Source organism: Sinocyclocheilus rhinocerous, unplaced genomic scaffold, assembly GCF_001515625.1.
Source record: "Sinocyclocheilus rhinocerous isolate Xijiao unplaced genomic scaffold, SAMN03320098_v1.1 scaffold368, whole genome shotgun sequence".
NCBI lineage: Eukaryota > Metazoa > Chordata > Actinopteri > Cypriniformes > Cyprinidae > Sinocyclocheilus > Sinocyclocheilus rhinocerous.
The window spans coordinates 1,433,947-1,457,078 of record NW_015664681.1 but is presented as its reverse complement, the minus strand read 5'-3'; the positions used below and the strand labels follow the sequence as shown (position 1 = coordinate 1,457,078).

Sequence of the window (23,132 nt, the reverse complement as noted above, 5' to 3'; positions counted from 1 at the left end):
TATTTTCTGCTTTAGTACTTCAATTTCAACTTATTTTATTTCAGTTAGTTGGCAAGGCAACATTTCTAATTTAATTTTTTCATCTCTTTTTTTTATATTTTTGCTTTCAGTTTTTGTCATTTAACAAAAACAATTTTGAATAGTTTTAGATTTGGTTAACAGTCTATCTATCCATTGTGTATGAATTGAAAACTAGTATGGCTATAATGGTATAAATGTATGTTTCTTTGGTAGATTGGAGAGAATGCTGAGGCTGAAAGGGATGTTTATGATGAGCTGCTCACACATGCTGAAATCCAGGGAAATATCAACAAAGTAAATTGTACGTACCTCACCCATATCTACCTCCAGTTCTTTGTGTTCTTCTGAGGTTGATGATGTGATCTGAGTTCTCTGTGTTTGTGCTGTTTCTCAGTGACCAAATCCTTGAGTTCAGCAGAACAGGCGCTGTTGAGTGGTGATGAGGACAAGCTGTATGACGCTCTCCGTTCCCCTGCATTAGGCCTGCAGTCAGTGCAGGCTCCGAACAAGGCATGGTACCTCAAACAGCTGCTGGCCGATCGAGAGCAGAAGGAACAGGTAACAGGTTCTGCTACTCAGTGGGGGATAAAACAGGGTTTGCTACTCACATTTTGGTAACTTTTGTACCACGGTTTATATTTGTCCCTTGGAAATTTTAGATATGAAATGCATATGCGTAGTGTGGTGTCTCTTTTCAGAGAGTCCCTTACTGTATAACAGCATGTCTGTGACAAACCCTAGGGCTCAGCAGAAATATATGCTTGTCATGGTAACCATAATAACAGCAAAAACAGTTTATCCTGTTGTACTTAGCTATTAATTATTTGTGTTATTTAACCCTAAACAAAACCATAAAATAGTATAAACAAATTGTAGATAATAATGACTTCTCACTACACCTAAATTTGACTTCTGGAGATAATATTGAATGTCTTGTTGAATGTTTTTGGGGTGTGTGATGCTAAAAACTCAAATTGTTTATTAATTGCCTATATGTCACAATGATCTTTTTATAGAAACTATAGAACGGTCCGTAGCTGAATATAGCTATATATATTCCTAGAAATATATCAATTTTACAAAATGTATGTTTTTGTCTGTAAGAAAGTGTGGTTTATTTTTTTTTCTGCAATAACACTTCCATTCCGTTTGGGGTCTGTATTTTTTATATTTTTGAAAGAACTCTCTTATGCTCACCAAGGATACATTAATTCGATCAAGAACAGTAAAAACAGTAATATTGTGTCATATTATTAATATTTCAGATAACAGTTTTCAATATCCAGTTTATTTTGAAATGCAGTTTATTCAGCAGCCATTGCTCCAGTCCTCAGTGTCACGTGATCCTTCAGAAATCATTCATATATGCTGATTTGCTGTTATTATCAATGTTACAATTAGTTTACAATTATTATATATGCTTAATGTTTTGTGAAAAAAACATTTTTCTACGATTATCTGATTAATAGAAGGTTCAAAGGAACAAGTATTCATTAAAAAAAAAAATCTTTCTACATTATTCAAAATTTTCAACAGCAAACGAGAGGTGAAAGGGATTAAAAAAAAACTGTAAATATTGGCACTAAATATTAGCAGTCAGACTTGCATTGGCCATTACTTACAATGTTAAAATGTTGCTTATCTGTGTCAGCTTCAGATTTCCTAATCATTGCATATAAGCTGTTAATTCTAAATTCTATAATCTCATCACATTTGGCTTGTTTCATTCTTCCTCATGCCTAGAATACCCCAGGAGAGCCTCTGATGAAGGAGGAGTTACAGAGTGGAGTAGATGCAGCCAATGCGCAAGCAGCAGACTATCAAAAATGTATGTACTTCTACATTCTTTTGAACCCGTGAGTATGTGTGTTCAGAGAACGGTACATCAGAACGACGCCAGTGTTTTCTTTGTCTCTCTTTTATGTGTTCATTTATGCTGTCCTACAGCTGTCATTCTTTGAAAAGAACAATAAGGTGTGTGTGTGTGTGTGTGATTCAGTGCTGCGGGCGGTGGAGAGGATTAATGCTGCCATAAGAAAAGGTGTAGCAGAGGAAACAGTGAATGAACTGATGAACCCAGACGCCCAACTGCCGCAGGTTTACCCTAGTGCTGCAGATCTGTACCAGAGAGAACTCACCAGCCTGCAACAACAGAGTGCAGAGGTTAAAACACACTCACATCCACACAATTTCAGCTCACTCTGGTTATTTTGCTGTCACCATCCCTCTATTGAGACATTAATTGCAGAAGAAAGTGAGCTGCCTACGGCCTATGCAGACAGCTGCCTTATAATGCAGCATCCTAATGGTCATGGCCCCTAATAAGTGATCAATTTGAAATTCTCTACAAAGGCACCAGCTCTTGATTTCAGTAGAATTTAGCAGTTACATCTTGCCAAGCTAATGTCATGATATATTAATAAGCTTACAATTACATGGCACACACATATTTAGTGAAATGTTCTAATTTAACTTGAACTATGTGAAACAGTGACCCATTTCTATCATTAATATTTCAGAATTTTTCAGAATTATAATATTGTCAACAAAGGTGTCGCAATAAGGCAGTTTTGGCAATAACTGTAAAAAAATGAAATATTCTTAATAGTACACAAATGATAATGTTGTAAATAATCGATCACCAGTTACACCAGTTGATACTCCAACATACAGTAGGTGGCGATATTGCTACCCATCATGAAATGGAAAAAAGAAAACAATGACAACGCAGTTTGTAGCTACTTCTGGTGCACAAAATCATGTTGGAGTAGATGTTTACCTGAAAGTATGGAAGCACGTTTCCGCCACTGAATAAAAAATAAAAAAGGTAATTGCGACTTTTTATCTCGCAATTCTGACTTTTTTTGCAATCGCAAATTATCAGAATTGTGAGATCTAAACTCGCAATTTTGACTTTTTTTCTCAGAATTGTGATATAAACTTACAATTCTGAAAAAAATCCAAATTGCGAGGTACAAAGACAAAGAATTGTGAGTTCAGAATTCGCAAGTCTGACTTTATTTCTTGCAATTGCAAATTTATATCCCACAATTCTGACTTTATATCTCACAATTCTGAGAAAAAAAGACAGAAGTATCAAAGACAGTTGTATCGCGCTATTGCGAGGAAAAAAAGTCAGAATTGTGAGAAGTCGCAATTACATTTAAAAAAAAAATTTATTTAGTGGTGGAAATGGGCTTTCATATGAAAGCCTGCTAAAAAAATAAAAAATAAAAAATAAAAAAAACGGGTTGGTGATCAACAGGTTTTTGTTCAATTTTGTTTACAAATCTGTTTCTGCCACCCTGCACTTACTTGTATGTTGAGTGTGATTGATTGGCCAAAAAGCAGAAAACATAAAAAAACAAAGTTGAAGATCAATTTGATAGCATTGACTGATGTTTTTTTCTTTCTTTCAAACTTTTTATAGGTTTCACAATAACATTATCACAAATTATTTTGTAGTAAAAATCTGATACCATGATATTATTGATTTCTCTCGCCCTGGCTGACATCTCTTTTCACTTGAGTTTGTCACAATGAATTATGGGATTGCCTTCTCTGAGATACATATGATGCTGACTTCAGAATAGGTCAAGTTATGCTTCTCAGCATATTTAAGTTGCTCACCTGTGCTGCCTTTGTAAGCAGCTTACTAGGTTTTTTGAACAGAGCAATAATTTACATGCAGTTTACATAAGTTGACGACCTGTAACCGTTTAGTGTTGTCTGATTTTCTTGCTTTGCTTGACTGCACAGGGCTCTTTGTCACATCCCGAGCTGCTGGTTGCCGTGGAGATGCTGTCCTCGGTGGTGCTGATAAACGAGGCGCTGGATGTAGGGGACAGGGCAGCAGTGTGGAAGCAGCTCGGCAGTACCCTCACCGGCCTCAGCAATGTAGAGGATGAGTATGCCCAGAGGTGAGAGTATGGGACGGCTCAGAGTGAGATGACCGGTTGAAGTCAACATGCAATCGGAATTGGTCCTGTTTACTTTAAGACACATGCTGGTCTTATCTTGCATGCTTTATCAGTGCATGTTATTCTAAAGAAAAAAAATCTAAATTTTTCATCAAATTACAATAGCTTACTCAGCCTCTGAAATGACTTTCAGCTGAAAGTCACTGGCTGCGTGGGCCATTGGATTGTCAACTATTAGCCAAATAGCTATTTGGTCACTACTTTACCTAACTCTCATTCAAGTCTGGCTGTGTTCTTGTATTCAACGCCCACTTTTCATGACTAAATCAGTAAAATCAGGTCTCGTACTACTTTACTTTTTGTTTTTGCTTAGAAATATGCCAAAATACGGAAGTAAAATAGGTTGTGAATGTCAGTGTTGATTTATCTCCTAGTTTTAGCCACTGTTTGTTGTTTCCCTGCAGGTATATAGATGAGTTGATGCGTCTGAAGGCAGCTGCGCGTGAAGAGGGTGGTGACTATCTCACCTGGAATGACATCCAGGCCTGTGTGGACCAGGTCAACAGTACTATTCAAGAGGAACATGAAAGTGAGCAACACATTCGTCCTAAATATGAATGGAAACGGATCAAATTCAGATAGTGCTGCATTATGGACAGTGTACATGTCCTCTCGCAACTTTAGGGATTGCTGCTATTGGTCTGATCAACGAGGCTCTGGATGAGGGTGACCTACAGAAGACAATGGCTGCTTTACAGAACCCAGCCGCCAAGCTAACAGATATAGATCCATCTTTGGCCCAGCATTACTATGATATTCTGCAGGAGGCAAGGAGAGAGAAGGCCCACGTATGTATACCTTTACAGACCCACAACAATAACACAGCCTACACAAAACTCTGCCTCTGCAACTGTAAAAATATCAACTATTTAATACTTATTTTGAACCATTCAGCATGTTGGGCCACTTCCACTGCTTTCATCCTCTCATATCCGATTCCGTTTTTTGTCTAGTTTTTGTTTCCTTCTGTCCAAACACTAATGGAAGTATATTTCAATGTTTGAAAACACAACAGCATTGCGATCTGATGAGGATATGTAAAACTTTGTTATCGATCGTTGAATGAGTTTGGTTTATTTGCCCAACAGATGGTTTATCTGTTTAACTTTCCCTTTATCAAGGGAAGTCTGAGGTCTGAAAGTGGGATGAAAAAAAATTCGGTTTTTTTTTTCTGATAGAAATAGTGATTTTAAAATGTGAGTTACAACAAGCGCCAGGTTTGCTGTGCTTATATTATTATTATTATTATTAATAATAATAACAATAAATAAAGTTTAAAAAGTATTAGGAAAAATAAATAATAATATACTTTTTATTTTATAGTACTAATATTTATGTCTTAATTTCATAATTTTCAAATATGAAACCATCACACTTTTTACTGAAAACACTGGATCGTGAGCTGCTCACGTGTAAAAGAACACAGTGCTGTGCTTTACTGTGAAACAGAGAATGTATTTACACTAAGCAATATCACAGTTTCTGTTTTATTTCTATTTATTATGCAGCACAATTTTAAGTCTCTCTCTCTCTCTCTCTCTCATGCATCATGTGAGCTTCTCTTACTTTGAGCTTCTCATGACTCTAGTCTGATGACATCATCTGAGCTCATACAGTCTCATTCCTCACCCCCATATTTTGTCTGGCTTTTATTTGCCACCTCCCCTGTTCTTTTTATTAGAAAGCCCCTTACATTTTCAAATGACTATTATATGTGCAAATAATATTTGATTCATTTGATTTCTCACACCTCAAGTATCATACACACCACTTTTGCATATGAAAATAGGACATTTTGGTCCTAATCTGAGGCTCACTGAAGAAGTGAAGTAGGTTCATGAGTAGCATATTTAATTTTAATGTTTAGTCAGTGTTTTAGGCCACGCCCCATGTTTCCTGTGGACTTGAAACTGAAACCTCAAGGATGCAGGTGAATGGACACAGAGAAGGCCATGGTTTACCACAGCAGTGTGCCAGTGTGGTTCAGAGCTGAACTGACATCTCTGAGGCCAAGAGCACTCTTTTACGATGACAGCTTGAGAAAAAGTACCCAGAACAGTCGTTCAGAGGCGTTACGAAAAAACTAATCTAAAATCTGCATCTCTTTTTGATTCACCTATTTGGAAACAGTTCTTGTGAGTTTGATTAGTGATATTTCCCATTTATGTCACTAACCACTCTATTAATAGAGGAACACATGAACAGCAATTTTTGTCTCTTGGACTCATAATAGCTGTCAAAGTCAGTGCTGAACTCATGCTACCCAAAAAAAAAAAAACATGGCTGGAAAAACAAAGTGTTTCCTTTCGCCGTGATTTGCACAAGCATCGGAAATAACAAGGCTTATGACTTTTTCTCTGCCTTAAAAGGGCAAAATTCTGGTCCTGTTAGCTGGCGTACCTCAGTAAAGGGTTTTTAGCGCTGACATCACTAATCCAAGCTTGGGTCACTATAAAGTGTAAAGCACTGCTAAAACCAGATCTGCTCAACTGAAACAGGAAGTGGTTAGGAAAAAAGTTAGATTTTATGTTTTTAACAAAAATCTCAAAAGATGGAGTGATGTGTGACCTGACAGTAACAATCCAAGACATTTCTGTTTGACTTCAGTAATCACAATTTATGAAAAAAAAGTCTCATTCTTGTAATGAGTAAAATATGAAAAGTTAAAAATCACTAATTGTGTTATATTAATGAGTAGTTGACATGAAATACTTTTGGGCAGTTGATGTACAATGGTGTGAAATTCTATGCACACACACACACACACACACACACACACACACACTCACATACATGCATATATTTATTATATGCAGTTTTTAATGATATAATATTAATTTGGACAATACATGGACTATTTATAGATATTTGTACACACAAATTTACATTATACACCTATTATTCGTATGCTTTTTAGAAGTACACCACTATTTACATAACATCCTGTGTTAAATTCCCTATATAAGCGTTTCACGATGATCTTTAACAAAGTTTAGCTTAAATAGACAGAAGTAGTTCCTCTTTTATCATTCAGTGTTGTAAACAGTCCCAGAAGAGTTGGTAATGTAATCTTGGACATTACACCGCACCCTTTTTCGCTTCCTTAGTTACAGTTGGCAGACTTTATTCACATATTCAGATCCTGATCATTTCTGCTCCACCCCACTGGGACACATTAAGTCCTATTTGCGCTCTAATCCAGCAAGCATTAATTTAATACAGCCGATAAAATATAACTCAGTGAAGCGGAGCCTTATCAACCCTGAAGGAACAACGTTTTCCTCTGTTGCACAATTTGCCACACCCTCAGGTTTGCTGCTGTACATTTGCAAGAAAGGCGGGCGGATTGCATAGAGGGGCTGCTGCACTCAGCAAATCAGAGAGCTGCAAATTGTGCTCCGGAAACTGAGCTCGGCATGCGGTCAGGGACTATCATGAGAGGGCAGCTGCACCACCTGGTGGTGGTTGTAATGAACCCTTCATTAGCATGTGTTTATCCAAAATGCCCTGTGAATGATTATAGAAGCAGATGCAATTAATTAATAGGTGTACATTTATACAGGTACCCTTACAGCCAAAAAACATGATCTGCACAAGTCAGTCAGCTTGATCTTATTTATGGCTCTCTGCAGCACTTCTGGAAGGAATTTTCCTGAAAGGGAGTGTTTTATAGAGTTATGTTGTTGAATAATGAAACACCGTCTCTTCCAGTTCATACAGCATTTGTTTTTACTAAATTAACTTGATGTGTTTTTATCCACATCATACTGTACCTGTTAACAGTTAAAACGTTATTTAATCGAATTAAAGTGACAGTTCACTCCAAAATGTCATTATTTACTCACCCACATTTCTAACTTAAGTCACAATAAACATTCTTCTGTGGGAAACAACAGATGTTTAAAAAAAACTTCTTTTGTTCATACAGTGAATGTCACTGAGGTGCAAAACAACACAGGACCCCACTGACTTTCATTGTATAGACCAAAAACTCTGCTTTTTTGTGATCCTGAGAAAGAAAGTCATACAGGTTTGGAACATGAGGGAGAGTAAATGAAGTTTTGGGGTCACTTTAATTAACTGTCATTGTAATTCCATTAAAAATGTTTTAACTGTCAACAGGAGGACTGTAATAATCTCACTACAGAAGGTTTGACTGACACCTAGTGTCCATATGAGTGTCATTCCTATTTAAATACAAACAGAAATCTAGTTGGAATTGCTTGATCATTTATTTATGTATTTTTTATTTTTTGCTATTCTGTTTGGTGGCGCAGCATTTTTAAAAAGAGTTACCATGGTCCTTAAAAGTCTGCAATTTCAAAAGTGTGAAATGTAGTTCATGTAAATGTAGTTATGCTTAGTCCTCAAATTTTAATTTTAATTTTAGCTAGAAATTGCTTCTGAATATGAATCTTTAAAATGCTTATTTAGGCATCAACATTACTGCAAAAGTCATGAAAAATTGGAAATTAATTGTGTTATATTTGACTGTAGCACTCAGAACACATGGTTACTCATTGGTAATTTACTTCTTGTTTTTTTTTCTTGACTTTACAGGAATGCGGAGATCCTTCTGCAGTTCTTTGGTTAGATGAGATCCAGGATGCGATCTTAAGAGCCAACAAGGACTCAGAGGATGCTCTGCAATGTAAAAATCTTATTTTTCTTTGTGTATTTACTTGTTTAGTCTGTATCTGTCTCAGCTCAAATATAAATATGATTCTTGAATAAAAGGATGATTCTTTTTTTAATCTAAAGAATTATCTTCTTTTCCATCTTCAGTCTCTCAGGCGATCCAGTCCATTAATGAGGCTGTGGATAACAAGGACTCTTCTCAGACACTGGCAGCCCTGCGTTCACCTGCTGCTGGTCTGTATGGAGTCACGTCTGAATGTGCTCAGACCTACCAGGATGACCTGTTTCGAATTAAAGAAGACAAGAAAAGGGAAGGTGAGATGGGCTCTTGTGTTGATTCTTTGATATATTTGGTACAAAAAATCTATAGTAATATTTACCATAAAACAAGTACAATTTCTGTTTTCTACACAAGTTCTCAGTTGAAGAATTTGTTTTAAACTATTTGGTGATATTACAACATGTCATATCATTTACACTTTGTGACGGAGAGAGTAATAGAGGTTTTTGGTAGGGGATAATGACAGTGAATGGATGAAACATTGGGTGAAGGGAGGACACAACTACTACTATAACATCAAGACCGGACAAGGCACCTGGGAGGAGCCTTCAGACTTTATTCCAAACAACACTCAGCTCAACAAGGAGGACATACAGGTAAACCTTCATTCAGTATTTATTTTTACAATGTATGAAATCAATAAAATATATTACACCATGTTGTGATATATTATAATATATCTATTAATATAATAACTGTAATTTTTTACAGTTTTCAGTTTTGTTGTTGTTGTTTTTATTTTTTTCTCTTCCTGGTTAACTTACTGTGTCTGTGTCTTTGTAGTCTGTTGTGTCAGGAGTAACCACAGCATATAACCGAGAACAACTCTGGTTGGCCAATGAGAGTCTGATTGCCAAGCTACAGGCCCGGTGCCGTGGTTTTCTGGTGCGACGTGGAATGAAAGAGCGTCTTGGGTTCTTGAAGTCTCAGGAGCCGTCTGTCACATGCATACAGGTCATTCTCCTCTTGCTTCCTTCACTTAGTCCTAAACTAGACTCAGGGCTTAAAGTTCTCCGGCACCGTGCCAGATCTCCGGCGTGCGGCGTTTAGCTGCGGGGGGAAAAAAAGATAGTCGTCCTACATTTAAAAACACTTGTTGATATCAGTTCGATTTTTCATGAGTTCGCCTACCAGTGTATGAGAGGAACACAGCTTTCACTCTCAACCAAACTAACATTACTTTAGTTTTAAATCCAAAGTTTTTGCTCTTATAAACACGAGACGCGCATAATAGTATCCAATTGCAGAGTCGCAGCTGATGAATGGAAAAGAAGCCTGGGTCTCGAGCGCGACACATTGAAAAAGCTGCGAGGCGCAATGGTCAAAGATGTCCATCTAGTGTCATATTTACATAGAAAAGCTATTAGAAAAGCAGCGGAGCTTTGTAAACAGCTCAGAGTAATCACGTCATCTCCATAAGAAGGATATGATTGCCAGAATGCATTTAGGCCTACCTGTATTTTTGAAAAGGTCCTGTTCACACATGATCTCTTAACGGTAATTTACCAGTAAAGACTGTATGTGTGAAAGGGGCTAAACTCTTAAAATCAGTTTGAATAAGGAAAGCGATAACTTTGCCATAGTATGCTTTCAAATGTTAAAGTTGCCACAGTCATTGCATTCTTTGCATGTGCTGCACTTTATTTGTACCATTTTGTTTTTTTAGTTTATTTATTAGAATTTGAAAGATAATAACAATATTGATTGATAAGTGAGATCTGATTTTAGTCCTTGAAAACCAAAAAAGTAGTGCAAGTCCTTGAAAGTCCTGGAATTTTATTTTGCAGTATCTGTACGAACCCTGTTTAAGTTACCAGTTCTTGGACCATTTTAATGTTTTTGTTGTTAATTGAACTGAACTGTAGTTTTCTGTAGTAAACTGTCTTTGTATTTTTTCTATTTTATATTAATTTCCTAATATTTAATTTATCGTTATTTCTTTTGAACAAAACTATTTCAGAAATTTCTTGTTTTAGATTGTAGGTCATCGTCTACCGTCAAGGACAAAGCTAACCAGCAAAACTTGGTATCAAAAGCATCCTAAATGTTACATGTGTTTGCACCATATTGTAGTGAGTAAACATTCTTGGTATTGCTGTTTCAAATATCCCACCATAATCTGTAGTCTGAGCCTGTCAAGGGCTAATGGCAATGGCAGATACGTTACTAGTTAGTTTCAAGGAAAATCATTTATTTATTTTTTTTCCCAAGTAACCCTGTGTATGTGTCTGCCCTCACAACCCCCAACCCCCGGAAAAAAGTTCAGGCTCAGGATTTTTTTTTTGCTTTAACCCCTGTAGACTGGAAGGCATTCATGTAAATAATGACAAGAAATAACATCAGTGGGTCTGGGGCCAAGCCAATCATGACCTTCTGGTTCTGTTTGAATTATAGGCCCACTGGAGAGGCTATAAGGACAGAAAGAAGTACAATGACAGGAAGCAGTACCTGAAGGATCACGGTGATGATGCTGTCAAGGTGAGCAGCAGCATGACAAATTCTGATGGAATAAAAGAGTCACACTTCTTGCATAATAAATTGTCAGGATTGTGCTATAAATGTCAGGACTGTGTTATATACTACATGGCAGAAAATGACTGGTCACCACCTAATTATTGGGTTTTGCCCCTTTATTTCAGTGAAGAAAAATTTTAATATGGTAAAATCTGTATTTGGATAAATATGATGTTTTTCTGTAGATTCAGTCAATGGTCAGGATGCATCAAGCTCGCAAAAAATACAGAGATCGTCTGCAGTACTTCAAAGACCATGTGAGTTTTTAGTAAAAACCCAAGGACTTTTATGGTTTTGTAGTTAATGTAATCTGATTTCTAACTGCACAGTGGTCAGTCTTTAATATTCTCCATTCAATTTTCTCATCGCAGATAAATGATGTGGTGAAAATTCAGGCTTTCATTCGAGCCAACAAAGCAAGAGATGACTACAAAACACTCAGTAAGCATTTCATGTACTTCCGTCAAATTCTGTTTCACATCCTCTCACTGAGAACACGCCTCAAATATCCATAGGCTTTCATTCGAGCCAACAAAGCAAGAGATGACTACAAAACACTGAGTAAGCATTTCATGTACTTCCGTCAAATTCTGTTTCACATCCTCTCACTGAGAACACGCCTCAAATATCCATCCACATAACTTGTTTTGTCTTTTGAAGCCATTAAATTGTTGTTTCTGATTACTGTTGAAACTTGAAGATCACTGTAGTGGTTTTCTGTGTTTACATTTCATTAAGGCTTTTTTTTATGTCACATCCAAAAATTGTTTATTTGCTACTTGCTGGTCACTCAAAAATGAAAATTCTGCCTTCATTTACTCCCCCTCATGTCATACAATGAAAGTTAACCGTTTGGTTACCAACATTCTTCAAAATATCTTTTTAAATAAAATAGTAAATGATGACAGAATTATTTTTGGGTGACCTATACCCAGTGTTGGGGGTAATTAGTTACGAAGTATTTAGTTACTGTAATTTAATTACTTTTCCCTTGAAAAAGTAAAGTAACGGATTACTCTTATTTTTCTGTAATTTAATTACAGTTACTTCTTATGTAATTGAACTTAATATTGTGTATAGACTGTAGAACATTTATATACAATGCAATAGTGGATTTAACATCAAAATCTAACCTTAAAGCAGCACTATGTAACTTTTGGTGCTCTAGTGGTTAATAAACAGAACTGCACACATCCCGCGGAAGAACATTCCAACCGGAGCTACTTCTCTAAGTTTATGTCTATGGCGATTCCCGCAGGTATGTGTTACTCTGCAGCAGTGACGACCCGACCAGGCTACAATAGTCCAAATATAAGTACTTATTATAAGTGTACCGTAGTGATTCGGAATAAGACAAAAACGCGTTTTGGAAGATGAATTCATGATGTATTCGCTCATTATATACATTTTGCAAATTTTGAACACAGAAAAAGTACATAGTGCTGCAAGCAGTAATTAGGAGTTTATTGAGGCAAAAGTCATAGTTAATAATTAGTTAATAGTGAGAATTGTACTCTAATCTAAAGTGTGACCAGAATAATTTATGTAGTTATCTATTTATTTGAAAGACTTAAAAGAACCGTTTCATGTCTATCCTTATATCATTTACTTGTCGAGGTTGAAATAGGATTTAGAAAGTAATTAGTAACAAGTAATTAAATACTTTTTGAAGAGAGTAATTTGTACAGTAATCTAATTACACTGTTGAAGATGTAATTAGTAACTAGTAATTAATTACTTTTTTAGAGTAACTTACCCAACACTGCCTATACCTTTAAGGGGAGGAACACTTCATAGAACATTCATTTGGACAAAAGTGCAGGATGACTCATCAATGTTTTTGTTCAGTTTTCCCAGAAGAAAAAGACTGAAAATTTTAAAAGTGTATACCTTCAAGTTGATTCCTCCAACTAGTATAGGAGGAGTACACTAGCACTGAACACCATAAAACTCTAAATCCTGTCTTTAACAGTCAACGCAGATGATCCTCCGATGGCAGTCGTTCGCAAGTTTGTCCACCTGCTGGATCACAGCGACCAGGACTTCCAGGAAGAGCTGGAACTGATGCGGCTTAGAGAAGAGGTGATCACCAACATCCGCTCCAACCAGCAGCTGGAGAACGACCTTAATCTGATGGACATCAAGATCGGCCTGCTGGTGAAAAACAAGATCACCCTTCAGGAGGTGGTCTCTCACAGCAAGAAGCTCACCAAGAAGAACAAGGGTGAGCTGTCCAACCTCATGATGATGAACAAGCAGAAAGGAGGCCTGAAGGCTCTTAGTAAAGAGAAGAGGGAGAAGCTAGAGGCATATCAGTTCCTCTTTTACCTGTTACAGGTAAACCTCATCAACTCTAATCCAAGAATTGTTTGAAAATCAACATTACTGTAGTCCTGTTGATTTCCCTCTCTGTTTTCCATTATCCATAATGGAAGACGTTTGAAACAACCAGGACTCTTCCTAAGTTCCTAGAGCTGGCCTCCAGGCCAAACTGAACAATTGATGGAGAAGGGCTTTGGTTAGAGTGGTGACCAAGAAGCTGATGCTCCAACCAGCAGCTGGAGAACGACCTTAATCTGATGGACATCAAGATCGGCCTGCTGGTGAAAAACAAGATCACCCTTCAGGAGGTGGTCTCTCACAGCAAGAAGCTCACCAAGAAGAACAAGGGTGAGCTGTCCAACCTCATGATGATGAACAAGCAGAAAGGAGGCCTGAAGGCTCTTAGTAAAGAGAAGAGGGAGAAGCTAGAGGCATATCAGTTCCTCTTTTACCTGTTACAGGTAAACCTCATCAACTCTAATCCAAGAATTGTTTGAAAATCAACATTACTGTAGTCCTGTTGATTTCCCTCTCTGTTTTCCTCAGACAAATCCAACCTATCTGGCCAAGCTGATCTTTCAGATGCCACAGAACAAGTCCACCAAGTTCATGGATTCTGTCATTTTCACATTGTACAACTACGCTTCCAATCAGCGTGAGGAGTACCTCTTGCTCAATCTCTTCAAAACGGCCCTGCAGGAGGAAATCAAGTAGGAACTGCATGATATTCCATGTTTTATATACAGTGCCTTGCGAAAGTATTCAAACCCCTTCATTTTTTCACGTTTTGTTATGTTGCAGCCTTATGTTAAACTGCTTTAAATTACTTTTTTTTCCCCACATCAATCTACCCTCCATACAAATGGTAAAGCAAAAGACAGGTTTTTAACATCTTTGCAAATTTATTAAAAATAAAAAACTAAAATGATTCCATTGCATAAATATATCTGGGACAGTTGAAATTTAGCTCAGGAGCATTAATTTTGCTTGTAAATGTTACCACACTTTGAGTGAAGTTAACCTGTGGCAAATTCAATTGAATTGGTATGATTTGGAAAGGCACACGTCTTAATAAAAGGTCTAACAGCTGAAAATGCGTATTAGAGCAAAGATCAAGCCCTGAGGTAAAAAAAACTGCCTGTAGAGCTCAGAGACAGGATTGCATCAAACCACACATCTGGGGAAGAGTTCAGAAAAAATTCTGCTGCATTGAAGGGTCACAGAAGCATGTAGCCTCCATTATCCATAATGGAAGACGTTTGAAACAACCAGGACTCTTCCTAAGTTCCTAGAGCTGGCCTCCAGGCCAAACTGAACAATTGATGGAGAAGGGCTTTGGTTAGAGTGGTGACCAAGAAGCTGATGGTCACTCTAGTTGAGCTCCATGATCATATGTGGAGATAGGAGAAACCAACAGAAGGACGAACATCACTGCAACACTCCACCAATCTGTGCTTTATGGCTGTGTGGCCAGACTCAATCCTCTCCTCAGTTAAGACACATGAAAGCACATTTGGAATTTGCAAAAAAAAAGGAGAAACAAGATTCTTCCTAGCCAGAGCCTGGGCTTGAACCCAATCAAATATTTCTGGAGAAACCTGAAAATGTGCGTCTGCCCCCATCCAACCTGACAGAGCTTGAGAAGTGAACAGGTGAGGAGAAGAATGGCAGATAATTGCCAAATGCCGATGTGCAAAGCTTGTCGCATCATACCCCAAAAATACTTGAGGCTGTAAAGGTGCTTCAGCTAAGTACTGAGTATGCAATGTACTTACTTCAGTTTTTTTATTTTTTATACATTTATAAAGTTGCGACAGTTCTGTTTTTGATTTGCCATTATGGTGTATGGAGTGTAGATTGATGTGGGGGAAAAAATAATTTAAAGCAGTTTAACATAAGGCTGCAACATAACAAACCTTGAAAAAAAACAAAGGGGTTTGAATACTTTCGCAAGGCACTGTACTCTTTAACTATTTATCAAGACACATTTGCATCTTTTACGATCTCTCAGTGATATTTGTGTTAAATGCAGATCAAAAGTGGACCACATCCAGGAGATCGTGACCGGAAACCCAACAGTCATTAAGATGGTGGTGAGCTTTAACAGAGGAGCCAGAGGTCAGAACGCACTCCGGCAGATCCTGGCACCGGTCGTGAAGGAAATCATGGATGACAAGACACTCAACATTAAAACTGACCCAGTTGACATATACAAGAGCTGGGTGAACCAGATGGAGAGTCAAACTGGAGAGGCCAGGTGTGTTTTCAACGTTTTAATAAGAAGGGCCCACGCTGTCCTGCACAATATTCTCCCCTCCATATTTTCAGTAATTTCTTTTGTAATTATGACAAAGCTGCTTGTTTTCAAACGTTTATTGATGTATCAAATTAATGTGGTTAATTTGTTTAATGTATTGAACTATGATTTATTTTGTGATCCCACACATTATGTTCTAACTTCTGTATTCCAGAACTGTATGTTCTTCAATAAAAACAGTATTTATTGTGTGAAAATGATTTTAGTCTTAATTCTATGTGTTTTTAGCATTTTAATTTAGATGAGAGCTTGATTTATTTTAATATATTAATAATAATTTGTCCATTTAAATAATTTGAAGTCATTCTGTGGCCTCCTTGGAAATCTGCTGAGGCCCCTACTTATAATAATAAGAAATATAAATGTTTAATGGATTTTTAAGACATGTAAAAGACTAAAAGTAAAGACCGAAGTTCATTTAATTAAATCCAGATGCAAAAATTAAATGTAATGCTAGATGACCTGCTACCTAATGTTGCCATGACCGTGTAATTCTGTTTTGCAGTAAATTGCCATATGATGTGACTCCAGAACAGGCAATGAGTCACGAGGAGGTTCGAACCCGGCTGGAAGCCTCCATCAAGAACATGAGGACGGTCACAGACAAATTCCTCTCGGCCATAATTGTTTCTGTGGATAAAATCCCGTGAGTTGATTGAATCCCACCACCTGAATTTCCCTCAGGGATCAAAAAATTCCATGTCTTACATCTATTTTTAGCTGCACCTACCATAAATTGTTCTTGAATATATGAAAATGACTTTTAGCAAGCCCAGATTTGAATATTCAAATACATGTCTGTTACATGAGCCGTTTCTTTGTTCATGCTTGTGTACAAGTCAGTATTACACCGCTGTTAAAGAGTGGCGCTGTGCTGCTGCTTTCATTTTACTAAGCTAAACCTAAAAGGGCAGAATACCGCATAAAATAACATTACTTTTATATTAGCTTTTCTTCAGATTGGACTAAAAATAATGAATCTTTATGAATCAATTCTTTAATAACTCCTCCTATATCATTCAAATAAATAATTCACTGAATCCACCAGAGCACAATTACCAATTATGAATTAATTATGATACAATTATGAATTTACTGAATGCTAACTTATAATAACATTTATTCATGTTTGACTTGAAATAATCCAAGAACTATTACCATGTTATTGTGTTTGAGAATGGATCACATTATGAAATAAGTATTGCTGACTGGTTGTTCTCTTGTAGACTTATGTTCGCTACACTTTACGGTTAAACTACACCTACTAAGAATCATTTGTGTAAGTCTCTGTGTGTTTGACTCATTTTCCCTGTAGATATGGTATGCGGTTCATTGCCAAGACACTGAAGGACACAATTAACGAAAGGTTCCCTGATGCCACAGAGGATGAGCTTTTGAAGGTTTGTTACATCACAGCTGCTAGAAGTCACAGCGGTGTTATTCCTGTGCAGCGTTTGGCTGATGCAATTGTACGCTTTAGTCCCCAAAACAAGCCAGCCTTTATTCAGATGTCTCTGAACACTCTGATTACCTCTCTGCTAAATGGGCACCCGCTGCTTCTCCATATCAGTTCTATCCCACTGTGGAAGATTGTGCTGAATCCTGAGCATGTCTCTGCTCTTGTGCTTCACTTCTGTTGTGAAACTCCAGTCTTCTCACTTTGAATAATAAATGTGGTTTAAATTTCCTCTTCTTCTGGTAAGAAATTCCTCTTTTCTCTATCTATCTGTCCCACACCTGCTCTGTTTCTCTCTTTCTCTACGGCCTGGCTCCAGCTCTCCTCTTGGCCCTTGCTTATACCCTTTTCAAGAGGTTTTTGATGAGCACCCAACCCAGGTGAGCCACGTCTTTCTTATTCTTGCCTTGCTGCTTCTCTGTCAGTAATTTTGTTTGCCCCCTTTGTAGAAGCAGAGGATCTTCAATTGCAAAAAGATAATAGGTTTTAAAAATTGCCCAGATGATGTGTTTGCTTAAAAGAAGGAGGACATATACTCATCCTTATTATCTTTTTAAGATTGTGGGCAACCTGCTGTACTACCGTTACATGAACCCTGCCATTGTGGCTCCTGATGCCTTTGACATCATTGATCTCTCGGCTGGAGGTCAGCTGACTACAGAACAGAGGCGAAACTTGGGATCAATCGCCAAAATGCTGCAGCACGCAGCCTCCAACAAGATGTTCCTCGGAGACAACGCTCATCTGAACCCCATCAATGAATACCTCTCTAACTCCTACCAGAAATTTAGGTACAAGTGACATCAGATTTCTTCTGTTTGTTTTGTTATTTCAAGCAGTTTCTTTATTTCCATACTGATGCAAGAACTTTTCTATCACCCAGACGTTTCTTTTTGTCTGCTTGTGACGTCCCATCTTTGGAAGACAAGTTCAATGTGGATCAATACTCTGACCTGGTCACCTTGACCAAGCCTGTGATCTACATTTCCATTGGGGAGATCATCAACACTCACACGGTAACCATCTGAGACATTTACTGTTGCTCTGCAAAATTTTGAAATTCAGTCATTTCAATTGGTGTCTGCTCAATTGACCTATCGGTAAGCCCTGCCCCCGTTAGTTACTGTTGCTCACTTGGACAAACAAACAGAGCTGCTCACTGTCTTACAATTGTTTTTGACTTTCACTGCACGGTACATGATGTGAGAACAGTTCGCGATTTAGGTTTGTACGTTAGCATGGACTCACTAACTATAACGCTAAAGTTAGCTAGTTTTAGCCAGAGATACCTTGCTGAAGCACAAGATGACATTAACGTTCTGCTTGAGCAGATGAAAAGAAAAGTGTAACTTAATGAGAGTATGACAACCAGAAAATGACTGCGAGCTTCGGATCTTCCAATGTTTCTCTATGGCGCTGAAACCTAAAGATGTCCGAGTTCCGCTCCCCGTGCAACTGATACTCGACTGCCATTGGCTCATCTGCGTTCGAGGGGAGGGGCTTACCGATAGGTCAATTGGGAGTTTTGACTGGGGGCAAAAAAATCCCCACAGATATTTTGCTTTGGTTTCAAGGTATTCACGAAAAAATTAAATACGTTGACCAACAGAAAGCTAATTGGTTTGAAAGTGACCTTTGTGACCACACCTTTTTGGTAGAGATAACATCCAGTGTAGCTGGACTGAATGAACTGAATGTATTGTGGTATCTTCTTTAGCTCTTGCTAGATCACCAGGATGCCATCGCTCCAGATCACAATGATCCTATCCATGAGCTGCTAGATGACCTGGGAGAGGTGCCCACCATTGAGTCTTTAATAGGTGAGCCTCTGAGATGTGCTTTAAAGTCTCAGGACGCTGAGGTCCTGCAGAGTCAGAGTGATTGACTGTCGTTCCCCTCGCAGGTGAGAGCCCACTTCCCCCTGATGATCCTAATAAGGAAATGATGGGTAAAACAGAAGTCTCTCTCACCCTCACCAATAAATTTGACGTTCCTGATGAGGCCAATGCTGAAATGGATGCCAAGACTCTACTCCTCAAGTAAGGACAATGCCTTACTCACATTCTTCTGTTATAAAACCTAGTGATGGTCCAAGTTCTAAGGCAGCATGCTTCCTTCCCAGAGAAGATAATCCACTAATGCAAACCTTTCCGCTATTTCCAACATTTGCATATGATTTTTGCACTTCACTGGCAGTTGGACGGAATTTTCAGTGGTTGTAAAAATGAGTGATTTATGAATGCATGAATATATCCACACAAAACAAATAACCACTAGTATGGTTTTCTACGTCTAATCAATGAAATAATTATTTTGTACATAAATATTCATAACTGCCCATTTTAAAGAAACTGTGTTTAAGGAATAACATTTTGGTAAAAATGCTTGTCACTGATCTTATAGTACATTAGAATACATCAAATCAGGTCGGGCTGTCACATCTGGTCTTGCCACGAAAGTTCAAATATTTAATTGCGTCCAAAGCCTTAAATTGGATCTAAAATTTCCGCATACACATGGTTGGGACTTCATGCAGCTTCAGTACTACTCTCCATTGGAAATGAATGACTGCCAGTCTGTTGTTTGGTATTTGTTGTTTATAGGAGAGAGCGAAAAGGTGGCTTTTAGACTATAGAATTGTTAGCTCTGCAATCAATCGTAATTTAGGTCTGCTGTACGGAATGCCATTGTGAAGTGCAACTAATATTTTTCCTTGCTAATGCATTTTTAACATGTACTTAACATGCATCCTCCTTTTCCTTTCATCTTTGTTATTTAGCACCAAGAGGCTCATAGTAGATGTGATCAGGTTTCAGCCAGGAGAGACGCTTACTGAGATTCTGGAGACTGTAGCTTCACCAGAGCAGGTACTTTAAATGCAAAAATGTACAAATGAAAAACTTCATCAAATCAGAGTTGTTTGTATTCAAATCTGCTTTTATTATTGGAATAGGAAACCGAGTACCAGCGTGCCATGCAGCGAAGAGCTATTCGTGATGCTAAGACCCCGGAGAAGATGAAGCAAGCCAAACCAGTTGTGGATGACAGTCTTACTTTGCAAGGCAAGAAGGACAAAATCAAGAGCAACTTGCAAAGGCTAGGAGAGTTGGGCAAAGTTCACCCTGAGAAGAAATACCAGGATCTTATCAATGACATCACCAAGGTACCATTCCTATGTCCTTTGGGATTTTCAGAATGTCTATGAATACGAAACTTCAAATGCGCCATTATGCGTCTTGATTTATTTGTTGATAATGTTTGTAGGACATCCGGAACCAGAGGCGATACCGTCAGCGGCGAAAGGCAGAATTGGTGAAGCTTCAGCAGACTAATGCTGCCCTCAACTCCAAGACCAATTTCTACAATGTGCAGATCGACTACTACAATCAGTACATCAAGACCTGCATGGACAATTTAGCCAGCAAGGGCAAGTGAGTGACGAGCGCTTGGAGTATTTACTGTCCAGTTCAGTTCATGTCGTTATCTCTGACTGAATAATTGCTGTTGAGCACTTAGCTTACGGTCATGGAAAATGTCATTGCTTCACACACACAGAGTCTCTAAGAAACCTGGAGACAATAAGGCGAAGAAGAGTAAGCAGGTGTCACAGAAGTACACAGCAGCCCGTCTGCATGAGAAGGGAGTGCTTATTGACATCGAGGATCTGCAGCCAAATCAGTGAGTTTCAACTTCTGGTCATGTTTTGAAGTTCATCTGTTCATGCCTTACAGTACTATAAGCTTATGTATCTGCATTTCCTGTAACAATGTGCTTGTTTCCTATTTTAACAGGTATAAGAATGTAATTTTCGAGATCTCGCCATCTGAGGTCGTAGGAGTGTTTGAGGTGAAAGCTAAACTTATGGGAGTCCATTTGGAGACATTACTGTTAGAATACCAGGTGAAAGTTCTTCTCTTGATATTTTTAGTCTCTATCTCATGTAAGTCAGAAGGAATGTTTGATTTTTTTTTTTTAAGAACTGTATATGTAATTTTGGTTACACTTTATTTTAAGGTCCAATTCTTAATATTAACAGACCATTAACTATGACTTTTGCCTCAATAAACTCCTAATTTACTGCTTATTAATAGTTAGTGAGGTAGTTGTTAAGTTTAGGTATTGGGTAGGATTAGGGATGTAGAATGTTCATGCAGAATGCTTTATAAGTACTAATAAACAGCCAATATGTTAATAATAGGCATGTTAATAAGCAACTAGTTAATAGTGAGAATCGGTCCCTATACTAACTGTACTGTAATTTTTTTTTATGTCTTTAATAACAGGACCTACTCCAGTTGCAGTACGAGGGGGTGGCAGTGATGAAGCTGTTCGATCGCGCTACTGTAAATGTTAACCTCCTTATTTTCCTGCTCAACAAGAAGTTCTACGGCAAATAGAAACTCAGAGGGACTTGACAGACTGTTTCATACAAAGTGAAGCCCAGACCACATCCATCTTTAAAGTTTAAATGTCTTTCCTGCACTACTCTGAGTATGCCTTTTGTGCCTTTCTTGAAGGATAAAATTCCTTCAATGTACATTATTAAATTTGTCGTAGACCACCAACCTGTATCTTCTGGATATGTAACGGTTGACTGTTTTCTGTTTTTACTGAGATGTAAGTGTCCAAAAGAGTATCAGTAGTAGTTTGCTTTGATCTTTTGCAAACTGCGCTTGCATGAGCTTTGAATACTGTATATGTTATATGTAAAATGAACATTTTTATTACCTAATCTATTCTTAGGGCGAAACTATTTTAAAATTGTTTCCAAGTATCCCTATCGTCTAGGAGAGTGATGAGTGTTATAGCCACATTCCTCCAAATGTTACCAAAATATATTTATCAGAGCAATTTCTTTATTTGTAAAAAAAATAATAAAATAAAAAAAAAAATAGCAATGAATAGGTGTACTTCATTGGGTGGTCGAAAAATGAGGACTTTTTTTCCCCAGAGCATTTGGACACTGCATGCTGGATGAGCTTTACGTTTACGTCCCTCTAATTTTTGCAGCCTTGTGTCCATTTATTTTTTAAAGGTGCCTTAACTTGAATAAACCGTTGGGAAAATTTGTGGAGAAGCCTTATCATATAATGTCAGTCCATCTCATTCTGTTGTTACCAATAACATCTCTTATACAAAATGTAATAGTTGAATAATGGTTACATATTTTTACTGATTAGTGATGGCGGTTTATACACTCATTATGTTGAGAAAATGCAGTGATGATATAATAAACAGATTCATTATGAAATTTAAAAGATGTTTTTTTTTACAAAAACCTTTCAAGCTGTAACAGATTTCAATCATTAAAGTATACTTGCATTATAATACTGTTAAAGCTATTATTAAAATATAGAAATGAAAACCACAGTATATCCTTTTGTTCGGAAGCTTCCACACATTAAGGTCATCCTTCTATTTGAATTTTTGAGTGGTACAAATGATTAGGCTTGGCTATTCATTTTATTTTGCTATATTATATAGCTGCTTTGTTGTGTAAAGGTAAAAATCTGGTATAATATCTGGACATTTCAATTGTTTGCACTTACATTTACATTTATTCAAGTAGCAGACGCTTTTATCCAAAGCAACTTGTAATTGATGAATGCAACAAGCGATTCATCATAAAGAGGCAAATAAACACAGGAAGTGCTATTAATACAACATTTCAGACCTCATTCAGATTAGTACACACTAGAACTGGGAGGGACTAAGGAAAAGTGAAAGCAAAGTTTTTTATTATTATTAATATTATTATGCATGGGATGCAATCAAATGTTGACAAGATTAATATTATTGGTTGAATATTGAACATTGTCAGGG

General features: G+C 37.5%; 1 protein-coding gene across 1 annotated transcript in view; it reads left to right on the top strand.

Moving 5' to 3' along the window:
* LOC107730269 (ras GTPase-activating-like protein IQGAP1) overlaps positions 1-22,567 on the top strand; it is a 68,597-nt gene extending 46,030 nt beyond the window's left edge. Inside the window, exons 9-38 of the mRNA XM_016541050.1 lie at positions 235-322; positions 416-579; positions 1,765-1,849; positions 2,021-2,184; positions 3,781-3,941; positions 4,406-4,530; positions 4,626-4,789; positions 8,562-8,652; positions 8,787-8,954; positions 9,154-9,296; positions 9,484-9,654; positions 11,095-11,178; positions 11,400-11,471; positions 11,586-11,655; positions 13,187-13,371; positions 13,818-13,997; positions 14,083-14,246; positions 15,569-15,793; positions 16,359-16,499; positions 17,169-17,253; positions 17,868-18,100; positions 18,193-18,325; positions 19,027-19,129; positions 19,213-19,348; positions 20,089-20,176; positions 20,263-20,472; positions 20,574-20,740; positions 20,865-20,987; positions 21,101-21,209; positions 21,593-22,567. Coding sequence (XP_016396536.1) covers positions 235-322; positions 416-579; positions 1,765-1,849; positions 2,021-2,184; positions 3,781-3,941; positions 4,406-4,530; positions 4,626-4,789; positions 8,562-8,652; positions 8,787-8,954; positions 9,154-9,296; positions 9,484-9,654; positions 11,095-11,178; positions 11,400-11,471; positions 11,586-11,655; positions 13,187-13,371; positions 13,818-13,997; positions 14,083-14,246; positions 15,569-15,793; positions 16,359-16,499; positions 17,169-17,253; positions 17,868-18,100; positions 18,193-18,325; positions 19,027-19,129; positions 19,213-19,348; positions 20,089-20,176; positions 20,263-20,472; positions 20,574-20,740; positions 20,865-20,987; positions 21,101-21,209; positions 21,593-21,706 — 4,146 coding nt within the window. The 3' untranslated portion in view covers positions 21,707-22,567. The remainder of the gene's footprint in view (positions 1-234; positions 323-415; positions 580-1,764; positions 1,850-2,020; positions 2,185-3,780; positions 3,942-4,405; positions 4,531-4,625; positions 4,790-8,561; positions 8,653-8,786; positions 8,955-9,153; positions 9,297-9,483; positions 9,655-11,094; positions 11,179-11,399; positions 11,472-11,585; positions 11,656-13,186; positions 13,372-13,817; positions 13,998-14,082; positions 14,247-15,568; positions 15,794-16,358; positions 16,500-17,168; positions 17,254-17,867; positions 18,101-18,192; positions 18,326-19,026; positions 19,130-19,212; positions 19,349-20,088; positions 20,177-20,262; positions 20,473-20,573; positions 20,741-20,864; positions 20,988-21,100; positions 21,210-21,592) is intronic.
* Positions 22,568-23,132: the final 565 nt, after the last annotated feature.